The 20,265-nt window shown below is 38.6% G+C and overlaps 1 protein-coding gene across 2 annotated transcripts in view; it reads right to left on the bottom strand.

Annotated features, from left to right (window-relative positions):
* Positions 1–20,265, bottom strand: part of Nr6a1 (nuclear receptor subfamily 6 group A member 1) — a 185,656-nt gene that overhangs the window by 56,883 nt on the left and 108,508 nt on the right. The window contains exon 1 of one of the 2 annotated variants that reach the window (XM_028754693.1): positions 1,700–1,802. The exons of the other annotated variant lie outside the window; for it this stretch is intronic. Coding sequence (XP_028610526.1) covers positions 1,700–1,715 — 16 coding nt within the window. The 5' untranslated portion in view covers positions 1,716–1,802. Of the gene's footprint in view, positions 1–1,699; positions 1,803–20,265 lie in introns of those variants that run through there. 2 annotated transcript variants of the gene reach the window in all.

Raw genomic sequence — 20,265 nt, 5'->3', positions numbered from 1 at the left:
GCATGCCCAGCTGTGACAAAGGTTAATTTAAATGGACAAGGGCCCAATATCTAAAACCAGGCCACATTTTTTTTTTACAGTAACATTTTCACTGACTTTTATAAGCAGTCAGTTTTGCTTTTTAAGCTTCCAAAGACCTCATTCAACTGTGATAATTAATTTTGCTTTCTGGCATTTGGCATGAAAATTATAGTGAAACAATACATGTTCTTGTTTTGTACGTGCTCTAGTTTTACTACCCTAAGTTATTTTTGCCACTGAATGGCTAAGATAAATTGAAGTTTTAGAACTAAATAAAATATACACTTTGGAAGAATTATCCAAGCATCAGGAATTAGTAAACTACGAATCTCATAGAGATTCAAATTGGTTAGGGGGGAAAAAATCTCCCAAGCCCTAAATTCTTCACAACTGTCCCTTCCAAATTCATGTACCCACTGCTGTCCCTAACTCAGATTCATGTACCCACCTCTGCCTATCCCTAACCTATCAATGAATTCTAAGAAAATCTTAGTTCTTAAACTATTCCTTTCTATAGAATATATTCAACAATTTCAAGAGCAAATTAATAAAGAATTACTGTGTATATTAAGGGAAAAAGATGCTATTTATGATAAACATAATTGATAATTTCTACACTCCTTTGTTTCTACTAACTTACAAACCCAACAACGCAGTACTACTGGCATATGATGTATATAAGGAAGGAGAGCAACAATATTATTAAGAACCCTGCTCTGAATGGAAGGCTGACTTCTCTGGTTCATGCATCCCCCAGAGTGATCACAAACCTGCAAAGCTGCCTATGACAGATGTTAGCCATGCTGAAAGGGGCTGGGGGCAGCTATCGGGGGACAATTTCATGGGGTACTGCCGTTACTAGAGATTTATCAACTGCTTCAAAAACTTGAGAGCTTTTTACGCTTGATAATGTCTGCCAATAAGGAATAAAACTATTAGCTTCTATATTATCAACATAACATTATGCTATGTTGATATCGTTAATGCTAAAGTCACTTTTACACTGTTTGATAGCTGTATTTTTCTTTCCTGACCCAAATACTACTGTGGGATTCTGGAGTTCCTCTCATATAAACAAGTTATAACAGTATCTAGTCAGTGTTACTTACAATCACGTAGGAAAAAAAAAAACCCAGCTCTACTCACTTAGAAACACTTAAAAAGACATTAGTAACAGCTTAGTCTTATACCCCAAACCATAAAGCTTTAAGTCCCCTAAGAGGATGAGGCTACCTTATCAATGGCCTCACGACCCCAATCCTATCTATAATTAACAGTACTAAATAAGGTTTTGGCAGATTGTAAACGGGATTAAAGAATTTAAAAATATAAACAAATTCTGTCAAGAGGTAAAACCTCTTACTATGTACTGAAATATGGAGCTTAATCTTTTTCAAATCAATAATAAATTCAAACCTATCACCCTTCCCTTTCCTGCTCTTTCTACAACCAATTAATTCACTGGTTTCCCATCGCTTCTTTTCTGTATTTCACAACATTTGCAGGCAGCTCCTATAAGAAAACTTGGGTGAATTCTGCCAAGATACAAAAAGAAAAACAAGCAAACAAACAAACAAACAAAAACCAAACCAAAACACAGTTGCCTGAATCATGTCTAAACCTTCCAGGAATGTTTCTAAGCTTTCTGGTCCCAGAGTTAAGCAGTCAGTTCTCTTACCGTCCCATGTCTCCATTTCATGCTTCTCCGAGTCTGCTGAGAAGTTCTGCCGCAGCCATGAAGAAACTGAGATTACAGGGTAAACTCAGCCTGATGACTACCCTTCCCACACTTGCACAATTTCTTTCTCTAAGCCGAACTACGACCGACCGTCATCCTCACAGGTCAGTTTACAAGCCGGTCATGTGATTACAAAGTTCAGGCTCTAAGGTCACAGTGTGCATGGAGTTCGTTTATTACCAAAGGTTATCTGAGTGGAACTGATAGACTTATTTTCCTCAGTTAACAATACTGCCTCACACGCTTTCCTGAGAACTAATACAAGAACATTTAAAGTGAAATGTTCCTCTAGTTTAATGCAGGTTCTAAAAAACAAGAAAACAAAAAGCAAAGACATTTTTGAAGAACTAAATTGAAAAGACTTCTATGTAGGGTTTTCTTTCTTTCTTTTTCACACTAAGTCCTATGCTATACTACGTTTCAAAACTCTGGATTAAAAAATTTAGTAGTAAAAGGGTTGACAATTCAGGCAAAACAATTCAGGGTAAGTATAAGGGGTTTGCTAATTTTTTTTTAAGAGTTGGAGTTCTCTGGTTTTTGTCATTATAATAAATAATGACAGGCAAATTCTTTTGCTTAGCGCAACGGGCGGGCAAGGTCCCCTTACCTTTCCATCTCCCTTTACTTTTCGGTCTCCGAATAAGCAGACACAGGATGATACATACTTGAAAGAATGTGGGAAAAGGAAACTAGGACTTCACAATCCTTTTGGAAACCAAAGGTTAGAATATCTGCCCCAAGCCAAAGCTGCATGTTTTAAAGTAGGTTTCTTGCCTCATTCCTCAAGTGCCGAAGATCTTAAGTAAGCACCTTGCTACAGCCTTCCTGATTCCTGAACACTTTGAATAAGAAAGGGTTCGAAGAGGCAGAAAATCTGGGTCATATGCAAATGACACCTGGTCACACACTCAGCTGTCCATTCAGGTATCAGAACACATGCATAAAAAAGGAATGCTACTATACGGGAAGGCCTTGACTTTGATCCCCAGCACTACACAAAGGGTGTGGGGGGGAGGGGGAGGGGGAGATGGGGGTTAGCAGGTTCCACTGAGAAAGTAGAATAGAACTGAATTCCTAAGGAAAAATGTTATATACATAACTGTGATTTGCTTCATTCTAAGAAAGTGCCACTTTTCTCCAGCTTAGAAAAAAAGAGAGAAGAAAGAAAGAAAGAAAGAAAGAAAGAAAGAAAGAAAGAAAGAAAGATGATTCTCCTTGCATAGTAGTGGAACTTGTCACCTGGCAGCCATGTAACTGAATGGTGACTATTCCTATCACCACTAAGGGTTTTCTTAACCAATAATATCCACCAGGATCATCTTCCAAAGAAAGGCTAAGAGAAAAGACACCAATTATTTAGAGAACAAGAAAAAGATGCAATTCACCTAAAAATAAATGCTTTGCCACTGCACTCCTTATCTTTTTTAAAAAGATTTATTTATTTTTAATTTATATGAATACACTGTCACTGTCTTCAGACACACTAGAAGAGGGCATCAGATCCCACTACAGATGGTTGTGAGCCACCATGTGGTTGCTGGGAATTGAACTCAGTGCTCTTAACTGCTGAGCCATCTCTCCAGCCCACTGCACTCCTTATCTAACCAACCACCCACCCCATACACAGAGAGACACAGACACACAGAGAGAAAGGGGGGGGGGGAGAGAGAGAGAGAGAGAGAGAGAGAGAGAGAGAGAGAGAGAGAGACTTTACTAGTTTTCCCATCACCATAAAACAAGACATTAAAAGGATTTTCCTTTGCCAGGCAGTAAGGGCACATACATACCTTTGATCCCAGCACTCCAAAGGCACAGGCAGGTGGATCTCTGAGTTTCAGGCAGCCTGGTCTATAGAGTAAATTCCAGGACAGCCAGGGTTACACAGAGAAACCTTGTCTCTAGCTTCAGGAAAAAAAAATTTTTTTTTCAGTTTCTATCAAACTTAATGATGCTTTTGATTAATTTTACTCAAGTGACAGTTAGCAAAATAAGGGGAAAGCCTGGGGATGTCACTAATTGACAGAATAATTTAGCTTGCACCAAGCCAGAGTTCATCCTGAGCACAGTAGAGGTTGGGGAGAGGATGTGAATCAAAAACCAAACAGGGAAATGGCCATTAACCAAAAGCCATTCAATTGGAAACACTTATTTTCAAAGAGCAGTTTCTAGCTCCCTGAAGGAGATGGGCTTATCATAATTTACACCTCTGCACAGCTGAGTTCTGGAAACTCCTCTCTGTACCATAACTATATTAAGAGAAAAAGATAAACAGCCTGGCTCCTGGTGAGCAGACTGAAGCAGAGAGCTTAACTCTCCTTGCTGCTGTTGCATTCTAAGGACCAAACAAAAAGTACTGCACATTCTAAACAAGCACACTGCTTTGTGGGTTCTGCTCCCCTTCCCCCACTTTTTTTTTCCTTTGAGACAGGATCTCACTATGCAGCCTTGATTGGCCTGGAACTAACTTATTTTGTAGACCAGAATGGTGGGGCTTAAAGGCATAGGCCACCATGTCTGGTCTTCCTAACAATTCTTGATACACCTATAAGCCTAAGAACAATTTAAAACATAAAGTAATTTTATATTTTAATTATAATTTAAAGTTATTTTTAAAATATAATTATTTTAAGACAGGCAAGAGAGTTTGGATCACAGAGCTGTTTCCATATTCGCATTTCCATAGCTTTGAGAACACTTTACAGGATTTTTTAGTAGGCAACAAAAGAAAGGTGCCTCAATGCCTATAAGATGTCAAAGATAAGCTCTGATATCAGCTAAGGCTCTGGACGCTGCTGAAAAGCTACTGCAGAGAACACAAATCACCCAGGATTGTTTGAATACTGGAATTTGTGAGTAAGAAGAGGAGGGAGGGAAGAAAATGAGTTGGAAACATTTTTATTTTCTAATATTAGCTTTGTAATCCAGACAAGAATAGATGGATAAAATCTTACATCAGCACTGCATGTCGAAATGTAGGTGGAACATTAGCTAGCCTGCAAGATACTTGGTTACATTTTCATTTATAGATGGAGAACTCAAAACCCAAAGGAAGGACAAGGCAGATCATCTAATTGAAAACAAATATCCTAATTTGTCACTTTTTCTATTACATTACACAGCTTTAGGGTAGAGGTAAGGCCTCTCTTTAAAAGCTATGCTTACTGCCATTTCCCATGTGTTTATACAAATAAAGGCTTCCAAAGAGGCCTACACATTCTAAATCTGAAGCGGGTATCAAGACTAATGTAAGTTTAGTGCATCAGTGTTATTAAAAGAATCTATGTAGTTCCAGTGGCCTTGAGGGTCATGGCAGTCATTTCAGCCTTGTTTTAAAGTAATGTTTGATGAAAATCTGAGACAAAGCAAAAGTCATGGGACCACTCACATGGAGAGACATCTGGTAATTTCAGAAACTCAAGTATATAGAAATATTTTTAAACCTTTTAACCTTGAAAGATAATAAGAGATAACAGTTGCCCAAAGACTCTTGGTTCTCATGCATTAGACCTTTGATAGAGACCATCTTCCATTACAAAACAAAGGGTTTACTTTAGGTAAAGAGGAATAAGAAACCACAGTGAAATGAAGACCACACTGCCCAAGACTGCAAAGGGAAGCTCCTGACTGCAGAGAATGGGAGTGAGCACAGGAGTGATTTCCAAGTTCTACTCCTCAAGCTTTAAAGGTTTCAAAGTTGAGGTGGGGTGAGCTTAGGTATGAGGACTAATAAAGCACTCTAGAAACTAGAGATTTTCATCCAGTTCTAGAAACACACATTTTCTGCTACGAGGAAGATACGATGCTATCTATGGTGACATGTGATCCTTGTTCTAAAGGTGCTCACATTCCAGCCTCACTTCTCGACTGCTCAATACTAACCCTTGGGTAATCAAAATATATTGAACACAGAAATGACAATATAGTGTTATGAATACCATGCTAGAATTGGGTTAAAAAAATTATTACGGAAATACAAATGAACTGGGTTAGTAGGTCAAGGCACTTGCTGTAAGAACCCATGTGTTAGGTCCTGGCTATATGAGCATTTTCTAGTTTTACACTTACTTGACCTTATGCTGAAATTCTTCTGGAAGTAGAAGATTTCCTACCATTATCTTCTATTTACTATGTATTATGGGTGCCCTTTTGACTAATATACATATTATATATCTCCCATTATATTCCAAGATATTTGAGACTATGCTTGTGGTTTTGATGACCATTGCATAGATAGTGTATGACCAAAAAGCAGGCAGTCAAAAAAAGTAAAGAGGAGTTGGTCCTGAATCTATCAACAAGGAAAAAGAAAAGACAATTCCTTCAAGAACATACATAACCAGTCACCAAGAAATCTCCCCCTAGGACATTTCTGCAAAGCCAAAACCAGTTCTCCCAATTCTAAGGCAAGTATACTTACCTATATCCAAAGCTTTCCTCTAACTGAAGAAACTAATGTAATAAAATTGAAGACCAAGAGGGCCAATTGGTTATAAACTGACCAGATAGTAATCCTACTATCAACAACCTCTATCGGTTACTCTTTACCAAAAATAGAATCTCACAAAAGAGAAAGCAACTGGATCTTACTAGTCTTCTTTGGGGTAGGACTTGGCTCCAGCTGGCAAACAGATAGAGTTTTAACAAACAAGATATAGCACATTTAATTCAAATCTGAGTCAAGAATACAAAACAACCAAGCCTTCACCAGGGTCCTGGAGTCAAATACTGCTCCTTGGAGCCTCATGTCCTGATAACTGTTTCCAGGGCATCCTCACCTAAGGTACACCTATCTTAAGCCCTCAAATACATCTTCTCTTTAAAACTTGCTCTTTGTCTGGGCTCTTCTCAGTTAATGACATCAACAAGTCTCCTAAGCCAGGAACCTATGGCTCATTCATTGATTCCTCCTTCCTCCCTGAATATCACCACCATCTGACCTTTTCTACCACTCAAAAATGATAGAATCAGCCACTGTAAAGCAAGTCAGCATTGAGCAAGCTCTACTCTGTGACAAACAATAGGTTGGAGAGTCAAGATCCTTTCCTTGTAGAGATCAAGCCAGCAGGAGATTCAAGGACATTTCTGAGATGAGGGGCAAAATACAGTGTGTGCTCAGAGAAGAGGTGCCTGTTTCAGCTAGGGTGGAAGCAGATCCTCACTGTGGTATTGGCATCTACATATATAGCTGAGTATTTAATGAATTAAAAATACAGGCTGGGGCTGGAGAGATGGCTCAGTGATCAGGAACACTAACTGCTCTTCCAGAGTTCCTGAGTTCAATTCCCAGCAATCACATGGTGACTCACAGCCATCTGTAATGGGATCTGATGCCCTCTTCTGGTGTGTCTGAAGACAGTGATGATGTACTCATATACATTAAAAAAATTAAAAAAATAAGATAAAATAAAGGATGGCCTGGCATGGCTGTGTACACCTTTAATTCAAGCATTCAGGAGGCAGAAGCAGGTGGATCTCTGTAAGTTTGAGACCAGCTTGGTCTTCATAGCAAATCCAGGATAGCCAGTGCTATTACACAGAGAAATCAGTCTCAAAAACAAAACAAAATACAAACAAGAACAAAAACAAACCTCAAAAAATCCTGGAGGGGCTTCTTGGCAGAAAACTGAATTGAACTGTGAAGCAGTGCTGCTAAGCAAGCCTACTGTGTTCCAGAGCACTTTTGCTTTCTGATAAAGTTTCAAAATAAACAAGGAATTAAAACTAGATATCAAATAAAAGATGTTGGGCTTCCACTGGTGACTTGAACACTACAGGAATTAAAATTAGATATCAAATAAAAGATATTGTGCTTCCACTGGTGACTTGAACACTACCTCTCCTCCTCTGTGCCTTCTCTCAGAGACAGATTCTTGGGAGCAAACCTTCATTTGGAACCAAAGGCATGATCTATGCAGCCCCTCCAACTCACTCTAGGCTTTGCAGCTTAAGACAACAGCAGTTTGGCAAACAGAAAAAGACCAATGACTTTCAGGAATTCTTTCCTTGAACTTGTCCAAGCATCTCTTCCTAATAATGCTCCTTAGAAAAAAAAATCAAAGCATTACTGCAGGATTTGAACATCACTTCAGCCAAAAGGGGGAAAAAAAGCTATCAAGGATATAGGCAAAGGAGTGCATATTGGATAGAATACAAAGTAATCTCATAGATTATCCCCTTCTCTGAGTTTCTTAACTAGGTTTGATCCCTAGCACTGCATAAAACTGGATATGCTGGCTGTTCCATGTCAGTAATCCCAGTACTCTGGGGGGGTAAAGGTAGGAGAATCTGAAGTTTAAAGTCATTCATAGCTACATCGTGTGTTTGAGATCAGCCTGGACAACTTGAGTCCTGACCAGCTCCTACCCCACCCCACCCAGGAGATGTAATACACATATGTACTTCAATGCCTCTTGCTGAATTAGAGTTATAGAATAAACTAAGCAACCATGGTACCTGCTAGAGTGTATAAAGCAATAGTTCCAGGTACTAGACTTAAGGAGACAAAGGACAATGATTCCTGGGCAGCAAACAGACTATGGCAAGTGAATCTCTGACTGTCCTACTTGACTATTTAGAGCAGTGGGTCTAAACCTGTGGGTCCTGACTCCCTGGGCAAACCTGTATCTCCCACAGAAAAAAATTATATAATGATTCATAACAGTAGCAAAATTAGAGTTATGAAGCAGCAATGAAAATAGTCATACAGCTGTGGATCACTATGACATGAGAAACCGTATTATAGGGTCACAGCATTAAGAAAATTGACAAAGACTGGATTAGAGGTTTTTCTAGGCTAGCAAGAAACGAAGCATCCAGGTGTAGCCTAACAGTCTCCCAGAGTTACAGATATGAAGCTAGAAGTCAAGGAGGTCGATAAGACTGGAAAAGGGAGCTCATAAGGCACTGGGCCAGAGGGAGAGGGCTACACAGAGAGTGCATAACTGAGATCTGCATAGGTCCTCTATGTCTTTAGCTGTAGATTATTCTGTTTATGTATAAGAGAAAATCATCCAAGCTGAGGAAATGAATTCCCAAGAAGAGTAAACAAAAACAATTTTTTGGGCTCTTTCAGGACTAAGATCTTTCAACACTGGGGATGGAATGGGGGGGGGCACTTTATGCATGCCAGGCAGGTGTCCTTAAAGTAGAACTACATAGCTAAGTATTTTTGTTTCAACCAGCCAAAATGGAGAGCTTTCTGAATCAGAAAGCGTCCTGAAGAATGTGATTAGCATTCACGCACGTATCTCCCAATACCTATCCTGCAGGTATTCTCCTTAGAGCACTAGTTGGCTTATCAGACTAACTACTTGATACATTCAGTTCAAATGACAGGCAAGTGGCAATGACTGGTTTGTGGAATGAAAGATAAAGTCAACAGGAGCCAGATGAGACAAATCCAACAGGATGAGAGGACAATCTATCTTAATAAACGTTGCCTTAGCCTCCTCTTGATATAGACAAAAATTCAACAGTATAAGCAGAAATTCCCTTTGCCTGAAAAAAAAAATCATCATAACTTTGTTTCAACGACCCCTTACACTGATACTACTACTGGATACTTCTAAGGTCTCTACAATGCTCTATACAGTGGACCTTAACAATGCAGTAAGGCAATCCTCATGAGCCTATTCCTAGAAAATGGTTCTCTACAATCTTACATGTCCTTACGGCTCTAATGAAGTAACTTTGAACTCAAAGTTTGACATTGTCCCTTTATGTTGTTTACTCAGTTTCACACAAATAAGACACTTAGATTCCATAGACTATCTCTGCCTAGATTAAGTTAATGCAAAGTTGAAAAGCTTGGACCCTTAATTGTGTAACATCACGATTACAATTATATCTATCATCACAGTGTACCTATTTTAAAAAGAAAATTCACTACAGAGAAAACAAAAATAAAATGGTCTGGGAATGTTTTAGGAATGTGCTTCACAGTAAGAGACACAATGGGCAACATGATGATATGACTTGACAGACCATGGAAAGGCAACTGAAAAGGGCACATGGAGTTGGGCACCTGAGAATGGGAACAAGGCATAGAACTGGAAGGAAAGTACTATTGCACTAAATGCCAACACAGCTTCAGAAATCAATCATGTTTATGACTAATCCCATAAATACTATATGCTGCAGACCTGAGAGGGATACTAGGCCAGCAGCAATACTATATTTCAACCATTTTCTAATTCTCATTATCCCACCATTCCCATTCTTTTTTCTGCCACTAAGCACATAAAATACCCTTCAAAAACATTTTAAGGTTTTTCAATTGTTTGGTTTAGTTTTGCTCAAAGAACGGAAAGCTACTTCTTTTATAGAAGTACTCAAATGGGGAATCTCAGGCTTCTTTCAGGGCAATAAAAATAAAATAATTAATGTAGGTCTACATGCATACTAATTTTTCACCTGCATAATTTGGAGCAGAATATACAATGCCAAAAACTCAGGAGTGTTCTGAGAACAAGCTAGGATGGGTATAAATATTTTATAAGTGGATGTACCATACAAGTGCTATTTTGATAACAGAAACACAGTCAGCCAGAAAAGACTGTTAGTTAGGAAAAAAAAGCAGTGAGTGAGCTACTGATATAAAAGGTGACTTGTTCCCAAGTCTACAAATGCAAAAAAGTCACGAACAAGAGGACAGATTGTTTTGATTTTTAATCTTTCTGGGATTGGAAGATAATTTTTCCAAAAAAAAAAATCTTGCTAATTCATTAAATAGAAACTTTTTGATAAATAAAAGTACTAATCACATACAAAGATGACTGAAGTACAGAAGAATGAGAGGAAGAAAGTGGGAGAAAGTCTAAGCATAACATGAATTCCATGTACCACTGAGGGAAATAAGTTGTAATTACCTCTCTATTAATGTCTAACTTACAAGAAGCACATAGGTTTAAACACAGATGTTTGTAGACATATTTATTAAACATAAAGAGTTCCTATAAATCAATAAGAAAAAGATACATAAAACCACCAATGGATAAAGAATGTGTCCATGTAAAGACCTCTTACAAAAGATTGGTTTGTCAGAGCTGTAGAGACAGCTTAGTAGTTAAAGAGAAATTGTTCTTTTTTTTAGAGGACTGGAGTTGGGTTCTCAGTACACACATTAGGTGGCTCACAACCATCTGTAACTCTAGCTCCAGGAGATCGCCTCTGGCCTCCTAGGGCACCTGCACTTTCATGCAAATATACGCATACATATAATTAAAAATAAATTCCTTAAAAAAAAAAGATTAGTAGGTATCTATTACCAACTGTTTCTCTAGTTAGTAATGTAGCTGAATGGTAGGGTACCTAGGTTTACCTTACAGCAAAACACACACACACACACACACACACACACACACACACACACAAACAGGAAACAAGAGAGAACCATAAACCACTCATTAGACTGGCAAATAGTGTGATTGTTTTATTTTACTTTGAGAAAATGGCTATGTTTTATAGTTCTGGCAGTTGATGTATAACTCCTTTCAAAATTTAAACTGTATGTACCCCATAGCTCAAGAATCCCATTTCTTCTAACAGAAGCACTCACTCTTTCTCACAAAGATGAATGTATAACAATGACAATGGAATATCTGTCACAATTTTAGAGGACTAGTCAAGATGGAGAAATGAGGTAAGAAACCAGACTACCACGCCTTGTCTGGTCTCCTTACACACTCTCATTCCAGACTTTAGCTAGGTTGTTCACTAACAATACTAATTTCCAAGGAATTCATTTCTACTTTTAACAACTCAGTTTGCAGATAAGAGGTTAGCCCTATGCCACATGAGATACATCTTTCAATGTCACAATTTCTGTGTTCTGCTTGGAGGTTATTTTGTGGTGTTTGTATTCTGCTATGTTGTGCTTTGCCAGGCCACATTTAGCAGCTGTGGTCACTGTTCTATGTAGACATATAATTAAGCAGTGGTCAACAGTTTGGTATTATCTTTTGTACTTACAGACAATTAAGTACCATACAATAAAAGCTTCTGAAAAAGTATCTTTTCTAATGTCTACTGAGTAATTTTCAAGTGAATGAGTCTTGGGGTCGGGTCATGGATACTAAGAAAAAAGGATTTATGACTCCATATTACTTTGCCAGGTCCCACAGTGATCAACTCACTCAAACCATTGTGGGTGTTCTTCATCCCACCAGCAGAGGGGAGCATTTCCCATATAAGCAATGCTTCAAGATGCAGAACTCAAATTGAAGAATGGAAAGTCATGATCAGATCACAAAGGCAAACTCCACAAAGTATGGCAACAACTGCACTATATAACAAATTTTAGTTTCTCTGAAACTATACATCAGAAACTTAGAACTAATAGCACCTAACACTGTGTACTGGCATCATGATGGAAAATAAAACTAACATCCACATACATATATACTATTAGCAGTAATATATATGGTATACCTATGTCAAATTGGATCTTATTAGCAACAAAAATTCCTGGAGCCCTACATCAAAGAGACTAGAGGGTCCATTCACACTTGAATCTACTTTTCCATTTTTTGCTACATTAAAGAATGAAAGGGGCAAACCCCTTGATCTACTATAGATGTTTGTTTGTATCTGTGGGTGTGGGGTACACAGAAGATAGACAGAGCTATACAGGCATGAACTACACAGGTACATGTGTAAGTTGGGATTTACTTCTCAATACTATTACCATTATTTTCTTTATTGTTTTAATAACAGAGTCTTACTAGCATGCATACACACACACACACATACATACACACACACCCCACATCTATAATCCTATAGACAAGAGGTCTACATAGAGAGTACCAGGATAGCAGACAAGGTTACAAAGAAAGACCTTGTCTCAAAAAACAAAACCAAAACTTTTCACCAGACCTTGAGATTGCTATTTTAGTTAGGCTGGCTGGCCAGTAAGCCCCTGTGCTCCTCCTGTCTCTGATATTCAGCTAGAGATTGCATTATATACATGGCAGGCCCAGATTTCATTTAAGTGCTGGCTTCCATAAAGGATCTGAACTCAGGTCTTCATGCTTGCATAGCAAATACTTGACCCACTAAATCATCCCCCAGCCATGACCACAGATGTTCAAATTCTGATTTCCTCCCTTCAGCTTCACATTAGCAGAATAAGGTAGTAAAGAGACCAAAACGAAACCACTAGACCATGTGGTGGTGGTACATGCGTTTAATCACAGTACTGGAGAGGCAGAGGGGCAGAGGGGCAGAGGGGCAGAGGGGCAGAGGGGCAGAGGCAGGTGGGTTAAGTGTGAGGCCTGCTTGATATAGTCTCAGATCAGCTAGGGCTACACAAAGAAACCCTGTCTCAAAAACAAAGGAAAGAAAGAAACAAAACAAACAAACAATACAAAAAGAAAGAAGAGAGGAGAGAGAGAGAGAGAGAGAGAAGGGGGAGAGAGAAAGAGAGAGAGAGAAAGAGAGAAAGAGAGAGATCACTAGTTCAAAGTAGATGATGGAATTACAGGTCTAAAAAATTTAAATATCTACACTTTAAATGTCTCAGACATGAGCTGGAGAGTTGGCTCAAGCCTTTAAGAGAACTTCGTGCTCTTACAAAGGACTTGGTTCAAATCCTACCACACACATGACAGTTTACAACCGTTTGTAACTCAAGTCCTAGGGGATTTGACATCCTTTTCAGATTTCCAAGAGCATCACCATATACTTGGCATACATATATACAAGTAGGCAAAACACTCAGGCACATAAAATAAATGAATCTAAAAAAAATTTAAAAAGCTTTTAAAAAAATATTTACTTATTATACAGTATTCTGCCTACATGTATGCCTACATGCCAGAAGAGGGCATCAAATGTCATTACAGATGGTTGAGAGCCAACATGTGGTTGCTGGGAATAGAACTCAGGACCTCTGGAAGAGCAGCTAGTGCTCTTAACCTCTGAGCCATCTCTCCAGCCTGGGTTTTTATTTTTTTTGCATTTTGCAAACAGGATTTTTCTGTGTGTAGACCAGGCTGGCTATCCTTTATCTCAAGAGATTCTCCCACCTCTGCCTCCTGAATGCTAGGATTAAAGCCACCATGCCAGGCTTTCACCATCATCTTAACTGTTCACCATGGAAACATACCTCTGGATTTATAGAGTTTCCAGAAAAGTTTAAAAACGAGGGAAGGTCCGTCCTAAGTATGGGTGGTGCCATTGCAGTGAGACAGATGAACATCAGGATTCATTTCTCTCTGCCTTCTGACTTCAGATATAAATACCTCCCCCCAACCTCCCACCCTGAATTGTCTCAGGGTGTGTGATGTGAAGGAAAGAACCAGATAGGATAAAATCATAAAGAAAGAAAAAGCAATTCCTTATATAGGGAGTAGAGAAACAATTTATACTTTATAACCCCAATTATTTAAAATCCTTATATTCTGTCTTACTATGAGTATGAAATTAAAAAAGCCTATTTTAATCATTCTATATCTATATCAGTTATACTACAGGTTCTTAAGGAGAAAACCATTTATCTCTGCTTCTATCAGGGTTGAAGCATGGCCAACACTGATGACTGGCTTGTAGAAAATGTAATTTATCAAGTTTTATACTTCTGTACATAAAAAGTTGTGTCCTCTTCTCTCCTCTCTCCCACATGTCTTCTATTCTTATTGGATTCCTTACATTGTTCCTGGTACCACACTAAATGCTTTATGTATAGCATCTCATCATAATCTCTTGGGAAGTCTAGAAATTTAACATCCCCATTTTAGAGATAAGCCAAGCTAAGTTGTTGAAGATCTAACAGCTAATATAAAAAAAAAAGTTAGATTATAAGCCCTTGAGACATGAATGTCTGAGAACTAAGGCACAGTTAACTACTGTGGTATTGGTGATAACAGTAAGAAACTTCAATGACACTGTGGGTCACAGGAGACTTAATTTACCCCTCATGAAGATTTCCTACCCAACAAGTGAAAACATTTCTAATTTTTGAGGGACGTGGCAATGTCCTTGTATATGGTAGCAGCAGTCGGATTACAGTCAAGGGCAGCAAAGCATCTTGACTGCTATGAATGTTACCATTTTCTCACCATCATCCTGCCCATTCTTAAATACTACACTGGATACTGATAAAACTCCTTTATAATTTTAATTCTTTCTATGAGTAGATAATATTTAGCTCCTCCAATTAATTTCCCATAATTATTCTTTCTTCCAAAATCCCTGATGATGTCCAAGGGGCTGAATGTTGGGATGAGAGGTACTCCAGAACTATCTTCACAAGTCCATTGGTATGCTTCCCTAAAAAAACTGGAATCAAGAAAACAGATCTCTTGGATCTATAAAACTCTTCCAAGACATCAAATACTGTTCTCATCAAACCGTGTGACAGCTAGAGCCTCAATACTGATAAGCTTCTACAGCTTGTTCTGTTCCCTAGGTTTTGCTCCAGATCAATTACATTTCACCAGTGCCCTCTCTCCTCACGGCCTACAGAAACAGCAGCCTAGAGTACTAGAAAGCTGCAGCACAACTCTTCTGTCTTACTCTGATTACCACTGTTTGGCATTACTGCTGATAACTTGTTTTTCTTTTTTCTTCCTTTCTTCTTCCTTCCTCCTTCCTTTCTTTCTTCCTCCTTTTCCTTCTTCCTCCTCCCTTCCTTTCTTTCTTTCTTTCCTTCTTTCTTCCTTCCTTCCTTCCTTCCTTCCTTCCTTCCTTCCTTCCTTCCTCCCTTTCTCCTCCTTCTTCCTCCTCCTTCTTCCTCCCTCTTCCTCTCCCTCTCCTGCCCCCCACCTCAGAGTATCATTAAAGACACCTGAAAACAAAATTCTTACATTCTGTCTGTATATTACTGGTTAACTTTCTATCCTGAAATGGTTTTGAGTAGAATACTGGATACAGGAAGAAAGGTTACAAGACTATGTCCAGATTTCCTCAAGGACAAAGAGGGCATAGGCAAGCACCAAGTGCCGAGGGCTGGAGTTAGAAGACCACGTGGAAGCTGCAGCTCTGCTTGCTATCTTCATAATCTCCAGTAAGTCTCCAGGTGTCCAGAGCTGAGGATACTTTGGGTAAGTGAAGTTGTCTCTGATATCCTTATAGGAGATACTATGATGATCAGATGAGGTAACATACGTGAAAACAGTGGCAAAGCCAAAGGTACATACATATACACTATCACTAAAAAGAAGCATAAAAATGATTGTCAATGGCTGGGGCTTGCTTAGTATGTATGAAGTACAAGGTTCAAACACCAGCACAATAAAATAAAATAAAAATGGCTAATACTGCAAATATCTTCATTAAATCTAGAGTTTACATCATTAAGTCTATTTGTATTGCATACATACATTCATCTTTTTGGGTCATAAAATTCCCAGATATTTGGGGACCCGTGTAGTGGGGATAGGTCTCAATCAGCTGCAGGCCTGAAATGAACAGCACCAGCAGCAGCAGTCTCTCATACATTTTCCCTCTAGCACACTACACTTGCCTTTGGGATTCAAACTGGAACATTAGCTCCTGGGCTATCTGCCCTGAAAGCCTTCAGACTGTAACTGTAGGATGGGCTCCCAACCTGCTAATACTCCCTGTAGATTTTTCTTTTTTAACTTGTTAGCCTCCATGGTCATATAAATCAACTCAGTATGATAAATCATCCACCCAACTACCCATCCACTCATCCATCCTATTAATTCAGCTTCCCTGGGAGGCGGGGGGAACAGACAAAGACAAAACAAGACTAATAAATACATCTTGGGTTGAGTTTTGTTTAGAATTCACAATGATCCAATGCTCGAATAAAGGACAAAAATATCATGGATAAACTAAACCCAATTTATCTTGTTTATCTCCATATCACTCAAGCCAGCTGTTAAAGAGTAGAGGGCTCCCCCAGTGATGACCCTGAGTCTGTGGACAAAGGGTTATTAGGAAGCTGTCCTTATAAGAGATGATCACTATGTATATGCCGTGTAAATATACCTATTCATGGGCTGGAGAGATGGCTCAGTAGTTAAGAGCACTGACTGCACTTCCAGAGGTCCTGAGTTCAAATCCCAGCAACCACATGGTGGCTCACAACCATCTGTAATGAGATCTGATGCCCTCTTCTGGTGTGTCTGAAGACAGCTACAGTGTATTCATATATAATAAATAAATAAATCTTTGAAAAAAAATATACCTATTCAGAAAATGCTTTTGGAGGAATATATGAGATTTGCCGAGCAATTCTTGAATGCTAAGTACTGAGCTGGATGTATGATTCAGCACAAGGTTTGTAAGACAAAGACTATGCTTGTTTACTTCTGTACATTAAACTGAGCTGTGAGAGGTGTAATGTTTTGTACAAGAATGTAGTAGACTGAGATGAGAACCAAACCTAACTCCAGAGGCTATCATGTTAATGACTAGGATACCTATAATAAGTAATTTATATTCCATGTTTGGAAATGAGAATGTGATATTTACTTATGCATTTATAGACATGGCCTATGTAGCTTTGGCTGACCTGGAACTGCGGATCAAGCTGTCCTTGAACTCACAGACATAGCATGCCTGTCTCCTGAATGCTAGGATTAAATCCATGAAGAACCAAGCCCAGCTTTTTCTAAACTGAATTTCTTTTTCTTTTTTCTTTTTTTTAAAGGAAAGCAACAAAAAAAATACAACAATCACAATGCACTAAATAGCCGGGCGGTGGTGGCACACGCCTTTGATCCCAGCACTTGGGAGGCAGAGGCAGGCAGATTTCTGAGTTCGAGGCCAGCCTGGTCTACAGAGTGAGTTCCAGGACAGCCAGGACTACACAGAGAAACCCTGTCTCGAAAAATCAAAAAACCAAAAAAACCCAAAAAACCAACCAACCAACCAAACAAACAAACAAAACAATGCATTAAATATAAATGTCTTGGCCATTATATTCAGTGTTAAGAAGCCAGTACATCATCTGGTATCCACTTCTGATACAAGTGACAAATCAAGTCAAAGACAGGCCAAAGAAGCCTCTGGTTTCCTACAATGCTCGATTTTTTCCTCTCTGAAGGCCTTTCAGGATCCTTAATTAACTGCTGATCCATCTCTCCAGCCCCATTTAAAAAGAAAACAAACAAACAAACAAACAAAAACCTGTGGTGCAGAACCTACCTACAATCACAGGCTGAAATTTTTAGAATGATTAGAAGTAAAATGGGAACCATTTACTATTAGCCTAATTAAATTTCATTTTAACCACATTAAATGGGCCAAGTAGAACTTGCAATATAACTAGAAGGTATTTACCCGCAACAAAATGTGACGGTAAGTTATTTAAATATAATTTCTGTTAGAATTACATCACTGGTAAAATGACATAGATCATGTAGCTCAAAAGCATGAAAAAATGTTTAATAACATTTACCCCTACCACCACCCTTTGTGTGTGTGTGCTGGCAAATGTGCAGAGGTCAGAGGGCAACTAGCTGGAGCCAGTTCTCTCCTTCCACTATATGGATTTTTGAGGATGGAATTCACATCATCAGGCTTGGTAGCAAGCACCTCTACTCACTGAGTTATTTTGCCACCTGTCAAAAATCCTGATCATTTAAAAGTGAGTTCATTTAAGACCATGACTTCAGAAGAATTTTGTAAGAAGGTGTCATTAGCTTCAATTTACCAGTGACAAATCAGGCACACAAAAAAACAAAAAACAAAAACAACAACAAAAAAAAGGGAGTCAGATGTCTGAGTAGGTGGAGCTAAGACTTGACTAAGTTTAGAATATTGTCTCCTTTCTCAAGGCCAATTCCCAAAGTTCCCAGGTCCTACATGGTGTCCCTTTACTTCTAATAACTTCCACTGCCTCAGAACACAGAATGTTTTCCTCTTCTACCTAAGACAATGTTATTTGTACAACATGGATAAATACTATAATTATGCCTTCTATTCATTTCAATTTGAAGAACAAAAATCATACAAGCTTTAAGTTACTTGCAAGGATTTTCCAAAAACCATCACTGGCACAATGCAGGAATTAACCTCTAGTGACTCAGATTTTTCCCCTTCAACACTATAAATGCTTTGAAACAACAAGCAAGAATCTTTGCCAAATGAACATTTTTTATTCTTTCTTCTCTCCTTCCCTCCCTCCTTCCTTTCTTTTCTTACTTTTTTCCAAGACGGAATTTCTCCATGTAGCACTAGCTGTCATGGAACTCATTATGTAGCCCAGGCTGGCCTTGACTCATAGATCTGCCTGCCTTTGCCTCCCAAGTGCTAGGATTAAAGATGTGTGTCACCACTGCCTGGCACAAATGAAGATTTTAAATGCTAATTCTTTACAGGGCAAAAAAAAGAAAACCATATTTCTTTTTTTTCACATGTTATCAAAATGACAGAATTTGAAAATGATGGTTCCAGATCAAAATGACTATTTATAAACACTGTTAGATATGAATTCTATTTTACAATACAATACCTAGAATTAAAACTTAAGATGCTGTTAAAGTCACTAATCTTCCTAAATTTATCTATTCCAGTTCCCTTAATCAGCTGCTTCTGAAAAGCAGCAGAGGCTGCCTGTGGTAAGGGAAAAGAAAGTAGATTCTGTGGTGAGACAGAGCCTCTGTATTGTGGCTCTACTGCTTGAAACTTCTGATGTTTGGCCAAGTTATTAAATTGCTCAATGTTTCAGTTGAGCAATCTCCCCTCACCCAAAGAGGAAAATGAAGATTAATGACATAGTTGATTTAAAAATGTATTTCTATCTCTAGTTTTTCTGCATTTTAGCATTTATATTGAACTGGATTAAATATGGTCAACATTGAAAAATATTTTTAAGATAAAATATTTGGATAAAGGGATCAAAGTGATTAAATACTCTATACATTAAATAATTTCTAAATCACTACAAAGAAAAAAACCATTGTAACAGTTTGTACTTATGAAGAATAGCTTTAAAAGAAATGAAATCACCCTGTAATCCCAGAGATTATGTCTAAAAATAGAATGATAGGACAGCTGTCAGATGCACACACTTTACACAGAATGGGGCCAAGAATCTTCTGAAGCCTGTTGTAGTTCCTCCCGGCTCCGCCCTCACTGGATGAGAAACTCCATTCCACAAACCTCTAGCAGTTCATCACCCCTCTCTCCCACCCCAAAAGCTACCTTTGTATCTCCCAGCTTGCCTCACACTCACTAGTCTACCTATCTCACCTCGCCTCCCCCACCCCCGCCAGTGCTGGAATTAAAAGCATGCGCCACAACACTGGCTACTGAACATGAGTTCACACAAGAGTTTGGATGTGGAAGGTGGTGAAACTGCCTGTGAGACCTCCCTAAACTTACAACATGCTATTCCTAACTGACACATGATAGAAAGGCCATATGATATAGAATCTCTCTTTCAATGTAACTTTAGTTTTTTAAAATGTGTGTGTGTGTGTGGTGTGGTGTGGATGTGTGTGTTTGTGTGTGCACCAAGAGAAACAGAGAGAGAGAAAGAGAAAGAGAGAGAGAGAGAGAGAGAGAGAGAGAGAGAGAGAGAGAGAGAGAGA

The sequence above is a fragment of the Grammomys surdaster genome, unplaced genomic scaffold (genome assembly GCF_004785775.1).
Source record: "Grammomys surdaster isolate TR1022 unplaced genomic scaffold, NIH_TR_1.0 126035, whole genome shotgun sequence".
Lineage (NCBI taxonomy): Eukaryota > Metazoa > Chordata > Mammalia > Rodentia > Muridae > Grammomys > Grammomys surdaster.
Note: the sequence above shows the minus strand (reverse complement) of the source record. Positions and strands in the feature narration are given on the sequence as shown.